General features: G+C 44.7%; 1 protein-coding gene across 3 annotated transcripts in view; it reads left to right on the forward strand.

Moving 5' to 3' along the window:
- Positions 1 to 23,216, forward strand: part of LOC107218905 (dopamine receptor 2) — a 99,335-nt gene that overhangs the window by 19,502 nt on the left and 56,617 nt on the right. For all 3 annotated transcript variants that reach the window (XM_046743094.1, XM_046743093.1, XM_015656947.2), the window contains one exon: positions 3,258 to 5,362. In XM_046743094.1, coding sequence (XP_046599050.1) covers positions 4,155 to 5,362 — 1,208 coding nt within the window. In that variant the 5' untranslated portion in view covers positions 3,258 to 4,154. The remainder of the gene's footprint in view (positions 1 to 3,257; positions 5,363 to 23,216) is intronic.

Consider the following 23,216-nt stretch of genomic DNA (forward strand, 5'->3'; position numbering starts at 1 on the left):
AGAGAGAGAGAGAGAGAGATAGAGAGAGAGAGAGAGAGAGAGTGAGGGAGAAGTATAAGCGGACCGAAAAACGTCTCGCATTCGGGATCAGTCTGATTCTGAGAAACACTGTAAAGAAGCTCGCCGAGTATCTCAATCGAGAGGGAAACCGGGAGATGGAGAAATGGCCAAAGCTTTGACCCCCGATCTGTCTTTCGTTGTTATTTAATCGCGAGTGGGAAAATCCCGAGTCGGGAATGAAGACGAAGAAAAAGAATATCGGCGGCTGCCGATCTTAGCCCCGAAACTTGATTATCCTACCGACCGACAAGTTTTTTTTCCACCCCTCCCGAAGGAAGGGCGGAAAAATATTTCAACCGTTCCAGTCGGAGTCATGATAATCCAGTGCCCGTAGTGAACTACGGCCAGACTTGACCGTGCCCCTCGGTTTTCGATTCTCAGTCTCAATCTCGCGAATCTCGACTCGGTTCTCATTGACCTTCCAGTACGTTCTCGACGCAGCTCTCGAGACGGAGAGCAGCCGAGGCAAAGCCGCGAAGTCGCGACGCTACAACCCGCCCGTTATTTGAAAAAAGAAGAAAAGCGGGGTAAAAAAAGGGCCGAAGAAAAGGGAAAAGTATGGCTATCAGTTCGGCCCGGTTTGCGGGTATTGTGCAACTTTTGTCGCGAAGCGCCAAAAACGCCGTCCGACCGGCCAACTCACCCCTTCATCCCGCAAGGGTGACGTGGGTATGGCTTCGGGCTTCAATCCGCTTTGACCAGGCAGCGGTAAATATTCGCCCAGATCACGGATGAGAGCTCAGACCGCGGCATCCCCGGCCCCTTTCATCCCCCGACAAACTACCTACCCGACTAACTCCCCTGCACACTGCAGCCCCCCCTCCCTCTCTCTCTCCCTCTCTCTCTCTCTCTCACCCCCCTCATCCTCTCTCTTTTTATACCCTCGCTATACCTCCGACGTCTTCCTTCCAAGAAGGTCGTCAGCTCTGCTCTCTGCACCTCCGTTTCATCGGACTGTGTACCCTGATGCCACGGCATTCGTTCCGTCGGTAGGTACGCCACGTATTTGTTTTTGAGCTTCGGGTCACAAAACGTCCAAAGCTCTTTGACGTGCAGTTCATTTTCAGCTGTTCGGCAGATACTCGAAGTTTTCGAAATGTTCTCGAATATTTTGTCCTCGATTCTCGTACCATTTGTTCTAATCTGATTCTGGTCAGAGGAAATTATTTTCGCGCGTAACGTGACTTTTCTGTGAAACGAGGCTAGCTGAAAAAAAGTTTTAATCTTGGTGAAAAACGTGGTCGCGGAATGGTACGGAGAGAATTATTCGTAGCAAGAAAAATTTTTATGAACCGCGTGCGACCTTCTTTTCAGTCAAGCCGTTCGGTCAGCCTACTTTTCCTTCCTTCCCTTTTGCGTATCAGCGTAGCTGTCTGCTCGAGTCAAAGTGATCGTGGTTACGTAATATACGTCTAAATTTTGGATTGAATAGAGAGTTTGGAAGTTGAGGGAACCCTGTGTACGCTTCACTCGACAGAGAAATCGCGTAGCGTCGGGAATTCCACCCACTCTCTGTATTATATTTACGAAGGATACAAAGGATAATAATTATGCGAAATTGAACCTCGACGATTCTGACGCACCGGCGCGTTGGTGTGTTCAGGGGAGATAAAATTGGCAGCGGAATATCAAAAGCCGACCGAGGGATTTCGGCCAAAGGGGATTATGTTTTACGAAAAATAAGTTATTCATAGAAATTGGAAGTAGAGGAATGGAAAAAAAATTATCGACGATGACAACGATTTGTTCATTTTTAACCGGTTTTGGCAACGAGACCATTTTATCAGCTGTGGCACACTCGACCAATTTGTTACTGAGAAAGAGATCGCGTTATCTCACTGAAACTCGGTAGACGGAAAGAAAGAGAACGAGAGAGACAGCGAGAGAGAGTGAGAGAGTGAAAATTTTTCTCGAAAAGTTTACTCCGCGAAAATTATTCCATCAAATACAGCGAACATTTTCACCACTTGAATTAAGTACACGGTACTTACACCTATACGTATATTGATATGCATAATGTAGACATAATCTTTCGACAATGAGAAAGTTATAGCGTGTACGCAAGCGGAGAAGCGAGCGTCGAGAGCCGGTTCTCTCCTCTCTTTTCTCCTCCTCTCCTCTCCTCTTCTGCATCCCCGTGGAAAATTATCTCTGTAGGGAAATTAGATTGACACTTTCCACTGTGAATTTCTCGGAAATCGCGTCATGGGATTTGGACCTTCCCTCGCGCCCCTTTTGCGCCTAAAATTAGTATACTAAAATTAGAACCACTGACCCTCTCGCTGCTGCACCGGCGACCGTATCAAGCCAATTTATAACCGCTTGGCTCGGCCTCGTAACCTTCGGATTTTCTTCAACCCTTCTGCGTAATTATCAGGAAAAATGTTGTTAAAACAGATAGTACGTCGCGTACGTGAGCTGGAAGAGTTTTCCGGGATATAATAACGTCCAACATTTTGTATACTGCACGTTTCGTGAATTATTCATGTACGTGAAACTGCGAAAGGATTCGTGATTTCGACGCGTTTTCATCTACGACAGATTCTTCGAATTATTTTTACTACGTTATTCGTTTCTGATTAATTTTTCATCTATTGTGCATTTCAGTTTTTTATAGTCGACTGAATCCGCACTTGTGTAAAAAATAGTTTTTCACTTTTCTTCATCTCTCTCTCTCTCCCTCTCGTATTGGCTGTCGGCTCAGCCGTCCGATTTTAGGGCATATTAAATGTATGGACGCACGGCGCAGGATTTCCAGTTGAATGGTGGAGAAAAAACGTGCGGCTCTATTCATATAAATTCTGGTCCCGGTAGAACGGGAAAGTATAACAAAAGTCTCGATTCCCCGGAATTCCAATAAATCCAGCTTTCAGCTCAACTTTGCCGCACAGAGCCCCGAACCAATTTAAATTCACAGAGCCCAATTACATTGATTTTAATCTTCCGTTCAATTAGCGGTAACGCTTTACAACGTCCCCGCACAGTGTGTAAATTCACGGATTTATTCGAACCGTGGTCAGATTGTGATAATTGATTAAGTTGCTGATGTATTGTCCAACTGGTGAAAAAAATTGAATGGAAAATTTTTCATTTCATCAATTTCCAATATCATAACACACGTGTAATAACTGTATAGATATCAAGCATCGTATTGATTTATTGTAAAATCGTTTTATTTTTTGCTTCCTATGTTGCAGGTGAAACGTATTGTTCGACCCAGATAAACCGAAGCGATGCTAAAGTGACGAGGTGGAATATTATTTTCCATTTTTGTTGACGAAGAGAAATGAGGCTGTGAAAAATCGTCAATATGCCATAAATTTTAGAAAACGTTCGAGACGCAAGCTGAGATTCCAAGGGAGCAAGCCATGGGAAAAATATACTCGATATAAGAATAAACGAACAAAACTTGGAAGAAAACAATTCATAGAGAAAAAAGCGACAGGAGTGAGAGGAAGAGAAAAATTCAGAGAAGCTGAAACCTCGGTCGGTTTGAAATTATCCATTAGCCGGAATACATTTCTCGTTATTCATTTCCCAGCACGTAAAGTAACTAAAATAATTAATTTTTCGAGCTCATTCGACGAAAATCTAATTTCTGATTGAGAATTACGTAACAACTTAAAACTTACGGTTCGTTCGATATCACGAGTGCAATATATCAACAAAGAAGAAAAAAAAAAAAAAAAGAGGAGAATAAAATATTTGAAATATGGATAAAACTGCGTACTTGCGATAGCGCGGTTTTTCTTTAATTCACAGAGAAAAAAATCCCCTCGATCGTCAGAGAGAGATCAGGGATCACTCGGATCTCGGCATCCGTTTCGGGCCGGAAACGAACGAAGGTATAAAAATCAGAAGACCGATAATGTTTCCAATCGCGTTGAGAGAATACCGGTCGGAGGATCGGCCGACAGCGGCGTGATCGGCGTTAATCCCGTGCCTGATAAGAGCGCAATCTCTGATATCAGTAAGAATGACAAGACACGCGAAACGAGCGAAAAGACGGGGGACCGAAGCCCCGACCTGGACCTGATATCCTGCAGGCAGAGGAAGCAGGGACTCGGCGTCCTCCTCGCATCTCGGGGTGCAAGATGAACGAAAGCGATATTTTTTACCTGCTCGGTTCGGAAGATGGCGAAACGAGCAGCGGCGGAACCGACCTGAACAAGACCTACTACAACGCGTCCAACGGCGGTAACGAGACGGGCTACAACGACCTATGGAACCTGGCTTCGGACAGAGCGGGCCTGGCCATAGTGCTCATCCTCTTCTCCGTGGCGACGGTATTCGGGAACATGCTCGTCATCCTGGCCGTGGTGAGAGAGCGGTACCTCCACACGGCGACGAACTACTTCGTGACCTCGTTGGCCTTCGCCGACTGCCTCGTGGGTCTTGTCGTGATGCCGTTCAGCGCGATATACGAGGTCCTGGAGAACAAGTGGCTCTTCACGACGGACTGGTGCGACGTCTGGCGGTCCCTCGACGTCCTCTTCTCGACCGCCTCGATTCTGAACCTGTGCGTGATCAGCCTCGACCGGTACTGGGCCATCACCGACCCCTTCACCTACCCCATGCGGATGAGCCGGAAGCGGGCCGCGATCCTCATCGCCATTGTCTGGGTCTGCTCGAGCGCGATTTCCTTCCCCGCTATCGCCTGGTGGCGAGCCGTTCGCACGGAGAAGGTGCCCGACGACAAGTGCCCCTTCACCGAGCACCTCGGCTACCTCATATTCTCGTCGACCATATCCTTCTACCTGCCCCTCTTCGTCATGGTCTTCACCTACTACAGGATATACCGCGCGGCGGTCATACAGACGCGCAGTCTGAAGCTCGGTACCAAGCAGGTCATGATGGCCTCGGGCGAGCTCGAACTCACCCTCAGGATACACCGCGGCGGCGCCACCAACACCGACGCTCGACACCTATTCAGGACAGCCTCGAGCACTCCGGAGGACCTTCAGGACCTCGAGGAGCCTCTGACCGCCCTGCACAACAACGGGCTTAGCAGGCTGCCGTCGACGAGGATCAACAACAAGCAACACCTTGGAAAGAACTTCTCGCTTTCGCGGAAACTGGCCAAGTTCGCGAAGGAGAAGAAGGCCGCGAAAACGCTCGGTATTGTGATGGGTGTGTTCATAGTGTGTTGGCTTCCCTTTTTCGTTGTGAACTTGTGGTCCGGGTTCTGCTCGAGGTGTATTTGGCAGGAGGAAATTGTTTCCGCCGCCGTTACGTGGCTTGGGTGGATTAACAGCGGCATGAATCCCGTCATATACGCTTGCTGGAGTCGCGACTTCCGGAGGTGAGTTCGTCTTTAACGTTTTATCATCATCCTCCTCGTACTTGCTCGTAACGCGCACTTTTGACTCGTCGAATCGAAGCACACCCAAGGTACGAATATCGTGAAACTTGCGCCGAGGGATCGTAGGACGGATGAGAACGAGCAAAGGATCATCTTGGCGAGATGTCGTTAGTTTGTTTCGTTAGGCGAGATCCGCGACAGGTTCGGCGTTACGAATAGGGGTGATACCGGGCAAAAACGACAGACTCTGACAAAGAATAACAATGAATGGAACCTTGTTTCGAGGGATAAACCGACCCGTGACTGCCGCGTCTAACCGCGCCATCTTTGGCTGTGAAAAAAGTTGGACCCGAGCGATAAAAAAGAAGTGAATAAACGAAAAGTCCTGTCGCCGGTCGACTTTTTCTATACAGATGCGACGTCCTCTGGGAGGTTGATGTATCGAATTTTTTTTCCAATTACATCGGCGAGAATCTTCGTGGAGAGAATATGACGAGACAGCTAGGACCGTTTCAATCCGGGAGATTGAACTAGACGCAACTATCCGAACTCGATATGCATAACGTATATATCGCGGTAGTCCTCCTCTCTTCGAGGCAGGGAATCGCCGGATCTCCCACCCTTGGCCTCAGGATTCATGGGACAGTTTAAACGTGTCGCTCCTCTGGAAGAGATTTCGGGTCTGAATAATCTCTGCCCACCGACCGTAAAGGCCACTTTGCATAATACGATTTTTACCGAATTCCGACCTCGATTTCTTCCCACCGTTCACCAGTCCGTCTTCTCACGCAGCGTCACTCCCCTTAAACTCTTCCATCCGAACCTTATTCGGCTGTTGCCCATTTCCCGCGTGATTTCGTCTCTTATCATATTCTTTTTGCGAAAGAAACCAACGTCGGAGGGATCAAAGAAATTAACGAGCAGCTGCTTTCTTCGTCTCCCAGAACCGCGCCTCGACCGATTGGCGCATATTTCTGAATCTTCGTCCTTTTTCTACACCCAAACGTGTCTGAACACAGTTAAGTTACCTCCGCGTCGAGCCGGGGTTTGTGCGAGGCGACGGCAAAGAGGCATAAGACTCAGTCGGCTGTAAACTTCGCGTTATATCCACCCTCCGAATCCCCCGAGCTGAATCCTCGACTGCTCTTGGATACCTCGGCCGGTTCCCATCTGCGTATAGTCCCGATTACTTCCCCGGTACTCGCGCAGATTTCTACTCGGTGGAAAGTTCGCGGTATATATGTACGTATACGCTACGTTAGAGAGAATGGGACGTGAAAGAGGAAGAGAATAACGCACCTCTCTTGGATGGGCCGGATTTTTATGCTCTTCGTAAAAATTGAACACTTTCAACGCTCGACTCGACCCCTTTAAATGCGGGTACGTCATATGTGCGCAGCAACGATGAAATTGTAACGCTCGACACGGGCGTGGAGTCGTGTTACAAGACGACACGTCAAAGATAGCACGAGTTTACAGCAGACTGAATTTATGTCGCTACCGCAGCTGTTGCGTACCTTCGGTAAAATTACCTTGAGAATACGGGTTCAAGGGAGAGGCTTTTCAATCTTCGACACGTACGAGGCGAACCATCGTTTGTTGTTACGACCGCCAGGGTGAATCCGTCCACCTCCGTTTCCCGATCGCCGTCAAAGGTCGGCGTAAGGTATCCGGCCGTTTCGTAAAGAGAGTAAATTAGAAGGTGACCTAATTAAGAGTACCGAAAGCGTCAGCTCTCGATCTCTTTGCCCGAATAATCGAACTCCCACGGTGGTCTTCCCCGTTTCTTTTCATTTCACCCTTGTTTGATATCGCGGCGTGTATTCGCGACGCAAGCTTGTTGGCGAAACGTCCGAATCCCCGAAGCGTGAATTTCCAGAGGGTCAGTTTTTGTTCTTTCGTTTTTTCAGCACGAGCCGGGAATTGTAACGTCGCGTTTAATGGCGAGAGAGCGACTGCGGGCTGACAGAGAGTGAGGCGAGGGGCGGCTAGTGGCAATTCAACCGACTTGTTAAGCAGGGCTATTCGTATGCCGTCCCCTGTCCCCCCCATTCCTCTCCCCGTTTTCCCGACTCGGCCCCTTTCAGCGTTTGTTCTCTTTTCGTCCCGAGGACGCTTCGCTGCAGGGGTTGCAGACTCGACGGCAAGAACATATCGCCGAAGGGTTCCCCCCCCCCCGCCCGGCTGGTATCTCGAATTATCCGCCCCGCAACATACCGACTTCGCCTATCTTTCCAAGCCCTCGCAACCCTCGACCTTTACTCCGCTTTTCACCCGTTGTTTTTCTTTTCACTAACCCCCTCCTGGTTCTTGGCTGCCTCTCGAGCCGGGGAACCCGGCGTTTTGTACAGACAAATATCTCCGCTTCAGCACGGCACGCTCTCGGATTATTCAAATTTTCAACCCCCTCGCCACTTCGCTACCGCGCCGATTATACTCCGGTGAAAAAATCGCAGTCCCCTTGGCCCGGGTTCAACTACGACCGTCTTTTTCCACGACTTTTTACAAGTGTCCCGGTGAAGAGTTTGTCGACTGCAGTTACGGCTCCGTTTACGTACAACAGAAATTATAATTCGTCGAAACAAATAAAATTTACGATCAAACGAAGGATCGGAAGTTGAGCAGCTGCGGGTCAAGTCGAGGGAATTAAACTTGATTCAAACGGTATCTCTTTGATGTGGAAAATCATTTCGCATCCACGAATTTCAATTCAACAATTCGAAGTACTAAAAGATTCAGAGCGTTGACACGAGTGTAATTTTTTTTCCTCCTCAACCGCTGACGTTTTTAAACAATACCTCAAGTTATACGAACCGAATAGACTTCTTTTCTTCCAACAAAATTCAATTGAAACAAACTTCAGTTTCAATTTTTTAGCCGTGCTTCGAGCGATTTATTGTTTTCTTAATTTTCATTTCACTGGGCGCATACGAGACCATTCAAATCACAATTAATCGGGCACCACTTATCATGAAACTCGGTCGAATTTTATGTTACCGTTTAACGTCAATTTTCTACTCTCTCTTTCCCTCTCTGCAGTATCGCGCAAACTGTAAGGTCGAAACGACTTGGGCGCGTCGCGGGTGCGAGGACGAAAACTTCCCACCTGCAGACCGCAAACACCATAATTTTGCTTGCCAATCTCGAGGGTACGTAGCTGACACCGAGACTTCGCGGTCCAGCGACGCCATAATCGGCGTCGGCGATTTTCCCGCCTGATTGCAACTGATTTAGCGACGTTGACGTGAAACCGAAAATTGAATACCAGCCCTTAGAGATTCAGTCAAAATTTGAACCTGCAGAAATAGCCTGTTAGGATCTTACGCGTATAATTCACAACGATACGCTGAATTTATTTTCTTCCGATAATGCGGCATCCATTTTTCACCCCCTTGTGGTCAGATCTGTGGTGAAAAAACATCGCTTCTTGGGATTATGAAGAGTGTAAGGGGACAGAAGGATATTGATTCGTGCAGAGTCAGCTGCAGCCAAAAAAGTTTCTTCTTTTATTCGCTACTTCTGCAGCAGGCTCATAAATCTCGAGTCTTGCGATCCATTGGGAGCCTTTAACTCTCGCCGAAGATCTCTAACGAGGGTTAGCACACGGGATGATCATTATAACCGTGCTCACGCCGTTAGGGATATAATAAATACGTGCGTGCAATAAATATTGCGTGCGTTGGGAGGACCGCGGGATCCCTTATAATTCCCCTTCGTTTTCCCCTCTTTATCCCTTATTTTTCCCTCAATAATGAGCCAGCCATACGCTTAATGCTTCTATTTTCACGCCCTTATTTAACCCCTTGCGAAATATACACTTACCGAGTTCGCAGTTATTATCCACATTGTGCAGTTTTGTTTTCAAACCTAAAAGATTTTTGAAACAATTGCGATAAATATCAGTTTAAAAAAAGAAAAAACAACGGCAAGAAATGTTGTTTCGTTGACACGTTTTCAACACGAGATATAATTCTCACGAAGCTAACTAAGATGAATTCATTGTTCCCTAGTTTTTTGAAAAATTGACAATGCTTAATCCTAGATGCTTTATGCAAGCTTTCTCGTTAATTCCACCGGCTTCAACTGCTTCTTACCGTAAGAAATGTTTCGAGAAATCAGAAGAACAAGTATACACGATTATACGTGAAGGAAGTGTGAATTTTCCCAAAAGCATGCGTCCCCGCATTACTTCTCGGATTCTGTGAAGAAAGCCGAAGATTAAAGGGAGGCGAAAGTTGAAGGGTCGAAATGAGGATCGGGAGACAGGAAGCAGCCTGCGGCGTGCTCGGTGAAACGATCGTTTTTCTTTTCGAGTTTCTCGTTTTATGGTTCGCAAAGCCGGAGGGGACACGGTTTTTGCATCGCATTGCTTCGAGGCCCGTTGCGAGCTTTTCCTGAATTTCCCGCAAGCTCACCGGCCGTTTCACGCGAGCCTGGAACTGGATATCGAACGATGCATGGATTTGAATTTTGCACCTCTGTGCACACGTGTCCTAGAATCGGTGACGCGGTTTCACCCTGACCTGCGTCGAGCGCGGCCGTAAACCGACGTTTTATACTCGTTTGCGGCCAGTGAATCGACTTTGCCGATCCGCTGAAGAAGTACCCGAGACCTGATCCGAAACTCGACAGAGCGGTTTTATCGCGGCAATTTATGCGAAACGGATTTCTGCCCCGTTCTGCATATAATTGGCATATTTTCACCACATCTTGAGGGGGTGGAACTGATCGCGTCAAGAAGCAGAGCTTCGTGCTTGGAATTATCCGCGCGCATCACGCCACTTGGCCGAAATTAAATTTTCGCAAAAACCAGCCCCACACCCTCGACGTATAACCGTGAGGACATTTCTTTTAAAGAAAGTCAAACGATTCTCGGCTGATTGTGAGGCGGCGACCAATCATCGGGTGTTTACGCTCGATCGATAAGCCTCGTATTTACCTGCAAATAAACCGTCAATCACTTCTTCGCATAAATAAAACTCGAAATTCGAGGCCGGAGGCGAGAGTGGCGGGCGGATTGCAAGTCGGCGGGTATAACTCGATCGGATTAAGGTATTCGTTTCGTCTCGAGGAACTGGTCGGAGATTCAAGCGTCGCTTTATCAGCATCTGGAAAAATTTTTGATCATCGCGAATGCAAGAGGGGACGTAAATTCACGAGCCAATATTAGTCGTTCGTATTAAATTTGCAGTATAATGATTTGGATTGATTTCTTCGTCGAAGACGGGAGTGAATTCTGCTCCCTCTCGTGTTCTCCAATTTTCGTCATGCCCGGCGGAATCTTGACTGTACCGTATGTATAAATTACAATACGCGAGGGTGGCTGGTGGTGAAAGAAACGTGGAAGCAAAAATCAAATGTAAGAGAATGAGACAGCGGGAGGGAGGAAAAATATTTTTCCTCTTCTATTTTCATACGCATGGAATTTCCTTCGGAAACATAAACAGCCCTGCGCCCACAGCTCGATAACAATTTTCCTCGACGGTCCTCGAGGATGTCAGCCCTCCGAACTCATTCCGCTCGAGCAAACGACCAACGATTTTCTCCAATGGTTTATTCATTCGTATACGATTGAACAAACATCAGGTGATTCCCGGTAGCTCTACGTAATTGGAATTCCACACTCGCTTGGAGAGATCGCGTGATCCACAGGTGTGATAACTGTCCGCCGATTCTTTTCTATTCGGTAATTGAACACCGGTTGTTCGAAAAATTTACCTTTCTATTTTCCGCACGAGATGCGTGTCGCGTTGCGTGAACCGCTGCACGGATGCTCGAACCGTGCCAGCGAAAGGTCGTGTGTCACGCGTTACGGGTCACCGAACATAGCCGGGGTTCGGATATAAGGGAACATCGGATAAAAATAACCGCAAACTCTGAGCACCCTAGTCAGTTACCACCGCAGGATCCACGAGATATAACAACACAGCAGCACCGATGTGAAGTAGAACGTGGAGAATTTGAGAAACGAAATTACGCCGCTAAAATATCTATCTATGTTTATTTATTTTTATCCGCGTTATTTCGTTCCTTGCGCGAACGATGCATCGCCGATTGCAAGAATAGTAAAAATAATTGAAGGATGACGGTGAAAAGTGTTGCTAAAAAATTTAACAACCCCCTTTGAAGAGCCGGCGAATGGGGTGCGGGAAAAAGGCAGTTGAATGGCGGGAGAACACGGGGTCGTAAAAGGAACGAGAAAAATTCCTTCGCATTCTCGTGAAAGTTAACGACGGTCACGAATAGAAAGAGAGAGAGAGAGAGAGAGGAGAGAGGAAGAAGAGGAGAGAAGGAAGGGGAAAAAAGTAAATTATCGCGCCGTAAGGCGATAAGGAAAATAGCGAGTGATACCGTTTCGGAGATTGGTTTTCAAAGAATTGAGTTATATCGAGGGTGGTACACACCTGACTTTAGAGCCCTTGGACGTTCCACCCTTCGGCGTTTGCATATCTGTTGTCATCTTATATGCGTGTATACACATCTTGCATATATTTATACACTTCTCTGGATTTATCCACAAAATATGAAATACAACGTTTTATTTAATATAGATACATCGTTTTTTTTTTTCTTACTGTGATTAGATTTTTTCTTATTTTTGTTAAATTTTCTTATTTTTTTTTTTTTTACTTTTATTTTTCACCCTCCGCGTAGTACGTTACTTCGATTCTCATTTTTTTCGCCCCTGGCTTCTCCTATACAACCTCGAGATACTTTTGTCGCTTGCGATAGGAAGAAACCAATGAACGTATACACGATTCGCGCGGATGAAAAGACGAGGAGTATAATGTAGAGAAGAAGGGGACGACGATCCGGGATAAGCTTCTATAACTAAAGGGACCCAAGTTTGCGAGATGAATTAATCGCACTGACAAAAGGAACAAACCGTATATTTTCGCATAGTCGATCTTTCGAAATATACAGCTATTAGTAAAGTCGCCGAACGGATATTGGCCGACATATATCTGTAACATAATGTCCCAGAAACGGATCTCTTTCTAGGAAAATGGATGAAACGATAAATCGAGGAGAAGTCTACCGCAGATAAGAAAAGTAAGAAAGAAAATATGAACTTACGGTGGAAAAGTGAACTGCACGCTCATCAATCAACGGTATCACGTCTCTCGTTGCGTGTTTATTGGCAATTTTTCAAGGTGTTGAGGCGTCTCTGCAGATTTGTCGCTCCTCAAGTTCCAACTTTCTATTTACTTTGCTCAAACTCGCATAAAACAATCCCTCCACCCTGTAGCTCGGACCGGGGCATGTAAATCCAGGTACATCGCTGTATGTTTGTCCATGTGCCCATCCACCCTTAACTGTCTGCACTTTGAGATGGTGTCTTACTCTGCGTGAAACTGCCCCACACGCAAACGATGCTCGACATCTCTAAACGAGCATTAAAGCCTTGCGCAGCAGACAATTTCACTCGTGTTTAATTGCTCTGCAAATATTTACCACTAATTATTGAGCCTGACGGGTTGACGAAGCTGTTCAAAAGACTTCGGAAAGGATTTTTGGAAGCTCAGTGACGCGTGGGGTTTTCAAAATTGAAGCGTATATGTATTTCGGAAGGAAAATCAACGTCCAGCTGATATCCACTCGTAAGTTGATCACGAGGCTGAAGCAGGTAGCGTTAAAAATCATTTTTCAAGTAACTTTCAAACAAGATATCCTAACAATATTAATACGATCAAAATCTCTTTCAGTACTTCGTCGGTACAACTTTAAATTCGTATATTTTATCTCGTTCCATCTCCTGCAAATAGAGCGCTATAATTTTGGGGAAATTCGTTTAATTTTTCCTTTTCTCGTGAGCAAATTGAAGCGGGATGAAGAAATAAATGGATGTTTCTTTTTTAAACATTCTACTCATCGCTGCATGGGCAAAGGGTGAAAAGTAAGAAAGGAAAAAAAAGAAAACATCGCGCAATTCAAGACGGCCGTCGGGGTAATGGAAACGAACGAATGTCAGAGGTGAATGGAGATAAAAAAGGGGGAAGGAAGGTTGAGAGAAGGAAAAAAAAAACAAGAAAAATAGAAAAGAAATAAGAAAAAGTGCGGGAATACCCGACGCCCGGAGAGAGGGGAGTCCAATTGTCAGACTATTGCGCTCTACGTGTAGTAATATCGATATCCTTCGATATACCGTGGCTGCGAGCCTCGGGTCCTCGACGCAGACCGATATCTCTGGAGTAGGGTGCGACACCGTGTCCTTTCGTTCCTTCGTTCCTTCGTCCAAGATATTGGCCGTTGTCTTCATCATTCAGGAACAGAGGATGCCGGCCGGACCTTTTCGAGCCATTGAGTCCTGTCTGTGTGAGACGAGATGTTCTCCAAATTTCTTTCCCTTTCTTTCATTGTCTTTATCACCGTTCCTTTTTCTCTTCGAGTAGGTCTCGCAGATTTTTCCCGCATCAATCCGCGACTGGCTCATTAAATTATCAACAAGAAAATTATCGACCCAAACCGATCGAGGTTTTGCCTGAATCTATCGTTATGATATTACTTAGCTGGCTGGTAACTTGGCGGAAGAAAAACGTGGCAGATGACGAAGGGCTTGACGAGGGTAGTTTACCTTCGATCTTCGACGAAAACATATCGCTCTATATATTACGCCTCGACGTTACGGGCCAGGCCAATCTGTTTAAAATTATTTTTTCTCAAAATTTCAACGAATGAAAAATGAAAATAATATCCAAAATACAGTTAGAGATTATTTTTTCCAGTTTCGTTTTTTTTTATTCTTGCTCTCGCAATTCAAACAGAACGTGAGCAGACGTTTCTATTCACTGATGCAGACATACGTGTAATTACGTACGTACACAGTTTGGAAGGATTGAAATTTATATCCCAATTTTCGTTGACCATAACGGCTCGCCCCGGTAATTTTTTTCTCGCCCCTTTGTTAAATCGCTGTTTGATTTTTATTTTGTCATTTGTCTACTCTATTTTCTTCTTCTTTGCAAATTCTTCGCTCGACATGAAGAAGGACGGTCTTTTTTTCATCGATCAAACGAGGACTCACCGGCTGGTAGGTATTGGAGAACGGAGTCTGACGTTCGTGGATTTATCACTTTCTTTATTATACATCCTTGTTGTTTCGTCCTTCGCCGTTGCTCTTCTCTTCTTTTATTTTTTATTCTTTAGTTTTTTGCTTCCCTCGAGTATCACGAGTTACCGTAAAGTGCGCGAATGCGGATGGGCGAGTGATCCTATAAGACGCTGTTGAAGCCAGAGTGGTGCTAGTTAGTCGGGCGTGCCGAGGAGAAACACGGGGGCCGAGTGGCTCGCCCTCAAAGTACCTTTGCTGCCGAGCCTCCGAAAGGGTAAAAAGAGAAAAAGATGTTGGAAGCAAGACGCCTCCAAATAGAACCGAGTTACGTGGTTTACTTCACTGTCTGGGCATCTCCGCGTCGCAAATTACGCTCATAAGCCATTTCAATTGACTCGGTAAAATGACTCATAGTCAGCTGAACATTCGTCAGCCGGTATAATTCTCTTACATATACGACCTGAAACGTGCGGCTCATCATTCAGGATATAAACTGCTTTAGTACCTCGAACGAAGTTGGCCCCAGCGGTTGGGCATGTTTCGCATAAGTTGGGCTTCATTAATGATCCTCAAGCTTATAGGACGGTTTTTAGTCCGCGTAATGCGAAGGACTTGAGCGAGTGTGCGTAACAAGAACTTAGCTCTGGGTCGAATAAACCTGCGTTAATCCGTCATCCGGAAACGCCGGAAGCACTTCCGCACCATCGGAGTCTTTTTCAAAGTCGTTGGTGGGGAGAATTGGTCTGGGTAAATATTGAAAAAGAATTAGGCACAAGATCGACGTTGACGAGGTGGGAAGTTCTCCTTTCCCCGCTAGTCACGCGGATCGACGTCTTCCGAAAGATGCGGATTTTCAGGCAAGGAGTACAACCCGAGTCGTGCAGCTTTTGGAACCGCGGAGAGGGATTTACGGGTCCGGCTTCTATACCGTGCAGGTCGTAAATCAAACTCGTCACTCCCTGGCGGTCCCGGTTCATGGGATAACAAATTGGCTCAAGCCACCCGGCAAAAGTTCCTCGATCCAGAATGCCAGCCGAGGGTCTGCAGTCTCGCAGCCAGAATCTCACTGGAACGAGCGTTTGACTTTGAAGTCTGATCAAGTAGCAGCAGCCGCGTATTAATGACAAATTGGCAAATAAGCAGAAGGGCGATATTTTCGTCAGATTCGGCTAGGAATTAACAAGCTCGATTAGTCTAACAACAAGCGGTGCTTCGAATAGTGAGAAGATGTAACGCGTTCGAAATATTTGCAGGAAAGCTGCACGATTTTCTTTTTGAGAATCCTGCAGATATCTTTGAAAATATTTCACTTCTCGTTCAATTTTCATTTCAAAAGGTAGAGTAATGTGGGTATTATAGAACGGTTTCATCACGTCAGGGAACTTCCGAACTTTTCCTACGAGGTCTCCGCCTGTCTCTCCTCCCCTGTTTCTCCCTCTCTCTTTCTCTCTCTTTCTCTCTCTCTCTATCTCGTTCATTGCGTCCTCAAACATAATTGAAATTACCCGCTGTGTTATTATATATCATCATTCTACGGCAATCTTATACATTTTCTTAGAGAATTGTTCGTTAAATGGAAATACTTTGAAACTGTTTTTTTTTTCTATCCTCCTGTTTTGTGACGAGTCTTCAAAGTGGGTTGAAACTTGATATAATTAACTTGATAAGTTGTTTGATTTGTCGTGCCGGAGAAAACTGTGCAGACACAATCGATGGTTTAATGGAAAAAGAAACCGACGCTCGGTCGTTCAGAAGACGGAATTAGTAAGGAATTAGAGGAAGGAAGACAAATAAGTGAGGAAGAAAAGAGCCTCGAGCTTGTTCGCGGTTGAAAAAAAAAGAGAGAGAAAAAAAGACGGAGGCGTCTGGTATTTAATCAATTATCTGAATCGAGGAATCCCTCCGTGTTTTTTCTCGGCCCTCCAAACCACCGAGTTAAGATCCAAACAATCCTGTGGCAATCGAAATCTCTTTCGTAAGGATGATGAAAAAAAAAAGGGAGAAGAAATTACAGCGTTGTTAAGCAGTTGCCTCCTAATCTCTTTCCCCCGCAGCGAAGGGAACGGAGAAAAAGTCGTGTTTGCAAAATCGACCTCGACGAAAAAAGATAGATTCATGTGCGGTGAGGAAACAGAGCGAAAAATTCGCGCCTACTGTCCGTGATTTTAGTCTCCGTCATAAAATGGCCAATGGACCAATTTAATTGCCGATAATTCACCGCTGCGTTGGAGGATTATTAGATCGTTATAAGATCCTTGCGCTAAAGAGAACGTCGGAAATTGGTTAGCCGGGTAATACAGCGATTATATTATCTGGAAGGAAGCGGCGTTGGCTTCCATCGATAAAATGAAGACTGAAGAAGAGGGCGAAGGGGTGAGAGAAAGGGAAAAAGAGGAACAGAAGGGCTGTAGGCGAGTAATGGAATCCTTATCAGCGAGCTCATCTGTCTCATCGTCTTTGCCCACCGTCAGAAAACTCTACCAGCCGAGATTGTAATTCGGCGAACAAATATGTGCGGATAGTCGAATAAAGTAGCAAACCGAAACGATAAGAATCTCGCGATTTTCATGGAAGAAAGGGGGTTATTTTTACTTCTCGTTTTTCTCTAATCCCGCTTCCTCTTTTTCTCTTTTGTATCATCTAATCTCTTTTACGGCCGGGGGATGAAAGCTCAAATAAACGCGGACGCGAATTTCGTCAAAGCTTTCCGAACTTATATTTTCAACGAACGAGCGTTCTTTGCTTCTGTCTATGGTTCAACTATTACATGTGTGAAGATACACGCATTATACGTACTGATATTTCTTACAATAAATGCAGCTTGTTTTTGGAACGGGAAAAGTTTATCTTTCGACTTGAATTTCCGAAGGAACTAATTCACGCAGCGGCTAACCCCGGTTAACCTCATCTCGTTTCATGCCGGCTTTGATCTCCCTGAAATGAGCAGAGACTCCGGCCACGCCTCGACGACGAATCCAGAGTGTAACCTGTTGATCCGATTATCTTTCAGCCGATATTCTGATTACTTGTAATTGTCAATTACCACGATAATTCGATCCTGCACCGTGTAAGAAGTTAATCACAACGAAGAATATTAAAATATCGCACCCATACCATTCGAGTACCTACTAAATTGCGTTGAAATTTAACGTTAATTTTGAAACTCGCCATCGATTTCTTTATAAATTTATCGAATTCATTCTTCTGTTAAAAAATTGCGCCGCAGCTGCGCGCTGTACTCGAAGTACTTTAAAACAATAATTTTCCTCGTTTTATCTTGGTTGAAAAATTATTTTCACCGCCTTTGAAGGTTCGAGGGGTATCTAAGGCAACGCGAAGATCCCTCGACTCGACGCTTCGACGGTTCTATGAGGATGCTTCTCTCTTGTTTCCCCTTTTGCCGACCCTCTCGCTCCTTTCTCTTCCGTTCACAGCGACAAAGTAACGCGATCGATTATCGGAAGTGACCGAACGTAGCGATCGTAACATGTTTACAAGAATATTGAAAAATTTTAAAACGCGAGAGCAAGTTAAAAAGTAAATTCAAAAGAACTGTAAAAGAAAAATTGCTCTGCGAATTTTTACCGGTAAGAAAATTGACGATTTTCTTTACACACGCCTCGCTTATCGGCACATTGTTCATTATACAAATTCGGGAAATATCCAGTAAGCGTGTAAAACGCAATATGACTGCGATAAAGTTTACCGCGAAGAGTTTATAACAGGCCGTGTTTACGAGCATGTAGCAGGTCCGCACCTTGACGACAGTTTGCAAGCAGCTTTTTACTCCGTTCGAGCGTAATTACTTAATTACCATCGGGTATACACAGCCCGCGAGCCGAGCCGACGTCGCCATAGGCCGTCGGGTATGGTTAAACCATAAAGCGCTTCTGAAATACTTCTGGTTTTAAAACTGTGTCAGGGATCTTTTATCTTTTAATTAAAAGGAGCGAGGACCTGGTGTAATTAAACGCATACCAATGAACGCGCGATTGAAGATTTATACGCATACACAGAAATGAGTGTGTATATATATGAACGTACCTAGCCGCTCGCTAAACTAATATATTGCATATCTATGTATATATATATGTAAAGCGCGTTAATTAAGCTACGACGAATTCTTTGTCTCAAATTTAACAAATTAAACAAGCGATTCAATTATGTCACCCGAAATTCCAGCGAGAACTGTCTAAAAGAATCCGCGAGAAATGAAAATATTGCAACAAAAAGTAAATTGACTATTTATTTTATTTCGGTGTTGTAATAAAAGACAAAACACCACTAAACTTCGTTTCGACGCTACATGTATTACTTATTGTCGGCACGTTACTGAGCAATTACGTGTTGTTCGATAGATTGTTTTTCGGTAAATCTGTCTGCTAATTTTCAACTTCCGGGGCTTCAAGTCTGGCCGGCGATTATCAGCCGTAATTTATTCTTGCAATATATTTATGTCAGAATTACGTCAGTGCAGCGGAGTGGCGATAATTTAACCCCGCGTCCCGTACCAACTGCAATCTGACGATGGACTCTAATCTTACGATTAATCGAGGAAAACGTCACGACGCGCTTGCACAAGCCGTGCACTGATTATTCATTAACGTTAATAAACCGGTGGTCAGTCCTGATGTTGCCTCAATTTGCGAAATGCGGACACAACGTACGACGCGTCGTACGTAAAGTGCCGGATACCTAGTTTTCAAATTTATAGATGTAAAATTCGTCCGATGCCGAGTTGCGGAAACTTTTACGAACGGGGTGAAGCGTGCGCGGAAATGAACGAAGAAAAGACATCGAGCGAGCTGGGGAGTGATAAAAACCGGCAAATCGTCAATAAAGACAATTGAATCTGACCACTTTGGTAATTGAATTTCGTTCCACAATCCTGTAAGCCGTCGTCTTCGGGGTTGAAAATTGTATCTTTTATTTCTCATTACTCCCGATTGTCGCGGGTATGCCGAATGAACACCCTCGGCAGCCACCCTTTCTTTCTGATTTTTTCAACTGAGAAAATGCGAGGGCGTATTAGATTTTGAAATTTTTACGCAGGGGTGAAAGTACGTGGAAGAATCGAACAGAAGTGTAGCAATACCGAAGTCTTGAAAATCCAAAGATCTGTTTCACAGAATTTCAAATTTTCTATACTTCCCGATTTTACCTACAAACATTTTTACCTTTATACCCCGAAATTCGACGCTCACAAAGCTTACAATTTCCCTCTAAGCCGCTTTGGGGGATTTCATTTAACGCATTTTTGTTTCCTACGTACTTTTTCCCCCCGTTAACACAAGATCGAAAATCTCGCGAAGCTATTACAGTTCCGTGTCTTGCGTGCCCCGGTCACGATGCCGCTCATGGGTTTTTTTACGACGTATTAAGATGGCGCACCTCGGCAGGAAGTGCGATCGTCCCCGGGGAACTTGCAGGCTTGCCGGGAACTAAAGACCCTGCGCGTCGCAGCTGAAATTGGCTTTTTAATCTCCTTTCGCAGCGGCGAAAACTACCGTCCCGAGCTTTTCCCCCTCCCGCAGCAAGAAACTTTCGTTCTCGTGCCATCCTGCCTTCGTTCCGGGCGGGACATCGAGGAAATTTACCCTTTTTTCTTCTCTATTTTCACGACTTTTTCGCCTTTCCGTTACACTTCCTTCCGAAACAAAGGGTAAAAAACGGTTTAAAAGCCCGGCTTAAAACTCCCCTTGCAAGGGTTTGCTCTTTTCTATACGCCAGACGCGACAACTATAAGCCATGATCCCACAGCGTCGCGTCAGCTGCGAGAAAAGAGATAATAGAAAAGTTTTGCAGCTTATAAGTTATTCGCCAACCGCAACGTTCACCGTGATGCACTTTAATCCACTCCCCCAAAAAACATCGATTCGAGCACCACTGCGCGTCATTGTTTTAATTCGATTTTTTTTTCCACCCACATGCGGAAAGATATTTGAAAAAATACTTGACAGTTTGCACACGTGAGAAAAGTTCGAATGAAGCTGTAAGGTATCAAAAATCTTATATGAAACCATCGGCCAGCTGCTGTTCGTACCGCACGCTTGGAATGGATGGAAACTTGAGAAAATGGGGTAGAAAAGAAGGGGGGGGGGGGGGGGGGGGGGAGGAAAAAAACAAAGAGAAGAAAAATATTACACTCGTAAAATAAAATAAAAAAACAACTCGAGCTCAAACTTTTCACGACAGGGACGTGATTCCAAGTTTTCAAATCCCTTTTCGGGGATTGATCGCCCTTGCCAAATACTAGGTATAAATGTATAATACCATTTAATATAGTGCGTGTCGAAGGAATTTCTGTCGAAATAGTTTTTATCAAACATCACCAACATTTTTTCTCACAGTCTACACTGACTATTAAAAGAATTAATCCAAGCAATTTCGTACAATTTCTAATTGAAGAATTGTGATTCATGAATTTGGAAAATATTATTCGACCTGTAACCGGAAAGAGACGAACAGAAATTATTCTGTAGAATGTTGCAATTATTATTATTGTTGTTTTTTTTTTTAATGCATTGATCGAGAGCGAATAAAAATACACCAGAATGAAGAAATCGAATGTCCTGGAAAGAACGCCTGCTTCCAAAATGTAGATAACGCGTCGAGTGTAGTTATATGTATTAGAATTTTCGGATGCACGATTACTGCAAGGAAACAATGCGAACAGGTGATGGTTCACCTACTCACAGTGTGTAATCTTATGTCAATTAAGTGGGCGCAGATTAATTTTGCTGTGTACCTACGTGATTCGCTGCGTATACACGTCGGTACGTAACGACGCGAATATTACAACCCGCGGCTGAAGAGGACGAATATAACAGACTATTAAAGGCTTTTATCCAGTAATTGGATCCTCGAGAATTACAAAAATACGCACAGAACATCGTGGAATCATTAGGTGAAAAATTATTTAATCTCATATCTTTTAAATAATTCGTCGTCGATACGAGTGGTCAAAATTTTGACATATATGAAAAGAGGTGGACGTAGGTTTTTCACAAAAACCTTTCGTCTCATAATTAGGATTAGATCAACCCGATACGTAAACAAAAAACACCAGATTCGTGGTTACTTTGTTGACAATAAATGACATCTGCTCACAATCAAAGCTCCGCGTGTATTTTATTTATATCAAATTGTCACAGGGTACTAGAATAATCTTGTTGTTTAATGGAATTCCGGAAACTTCGCGCCCATCCAATACTTACGCGTAATTGCTTAGAGCTCAGAGTTTGAGGGCGGATTTTAAATTCCAATCGAGAATTACCCGGGTAATTTGAAAACGTGCGTGGAGTGTAAAATTCTCCCTTGCATTTTCTTTTTTATTTCCCCTTGTTGCGTTCTTCGCCTTTGTTCCTCGCCGACGGTACCCCATATTTCACCCATGTTATCACAGCCTCAATTCTTCGAAAGAAACTCCGACAACTCGACGGCTGTCACATCGGTTGGATAATTACTCTTCCGCCATTTAGTTGCTTTGTAAATAAACTTTGTAAACGAATTAAATACCGCTAAACTTCCTTCCAAATTGAGCACTTCACGCTCGCTTGTAATTATTCAATTAACGTTTCCTCGAACCTCAGCGATTTGGAAACAAATTTGAAAAGCTTTTAATGTCTATTCACTATGTACAGATATAACGCCGTTATAGATTGTTAAAAAAAGACAAACTGCCGAAATTCTTACCAACATTTTACGCAATATGACTGATAAACTGTACTGTACGGAAATTTTTAAACGAAAATATTTCCGAAAGAAAAAAATCTGATCTACAAAATTTCCGGTGGAAAAAAAAATAATCATCAAATAAAATATAGGATTACAACGGCAGTCGATTTCCGAGATGTAAACAGTCGCTTTCAGAGCCGCATGCATACAGAAATGGGATTCAATATGTTCGCTTTCTTTTCCTCGAAGTTTCATCGAGGGGCAAAAGCGAGGCTGAATGAATATATAATAGATCTAGGGGGTGAAACGATCGGAAACTCGACGAACGAAACGCGTATTTAAATCGCCACGTAGAGCCGATGCCGCGAATCCTTCTCTCTCTCTCTCTGTCTCTCTATCTCTCTCTTGTTCTTTTTTCCACGGAAGAGAGAAATAAAAGTTGATCGCGTGATTCCGGAACGGAATTGTCGGCGTCGGTGATTTTTGATTCACCCCGGCGGCGATGATCCGACTGTATAATCAGCAAATAACTCCAGGGTCGATTAGCTACCTGTGAAAAAATATATGCAGTCGAGAAATTTTTCCTCTTTGTATCAGGTCTCGGTGATTTCCGCGGGAAATTAATGGAGCGCGTGTCACTGCAAGCTGGCAACGTCGATAATGCGCGCGGGATGCTTACACGTGTGGAAAGGGAGAGCTAGATCAGAGTTGCACGATAAAGCCGGAATTCTTGCCCGTTACGGTATAAACTTCCACGGTAGAATCCCGAGGCGTGCTGCAGGAACCTCGAGGATACGGGAGAGCGCGGATATTTACTCCGATTGTCCTTCTAAGTGTTTCAATTAACCGTCCAGAATTCGCAAGGTTCGAGAGTGCGTGCAACTCGAATTATTTCGAAAGGGTCTTTCAGACGCGAGTTCGCAACGATTCGCGGAAAGTTATCTCGTTCTACAGTTTCTCAGTCCGTCCTTCCACGTCCATACTTCCGCACCACGGCGAGTCCTAGGCCGTTTCCCGTTACTTGCTAAAAAATTTTCGCCCACGCCTTGGGGAGGAAGGGGAGGACTGGGGGAATAATTCATGAGGTCGCGAGGAACGGGGAATAAATAAAAATTGTGTACAAAG

The sequence above is a fragment of the Neodiprion lecontei genome, chromosome 6 (assembly GCF_021901455.1).
Source record: "Neodiprion lecontei isolate iyNeoLeco1 chromosome 6, iyNeoLeco1.1, whole genome shotgun sequence".
In the NCBI taxonomy this organism is placed as follows: domain Eukaryota; kingdom Metazoa; phylum Arthropoda; class Insecta; order Hymenoptera; family Diprionidae; genus Neodiprion; species Neodiprion lecontei.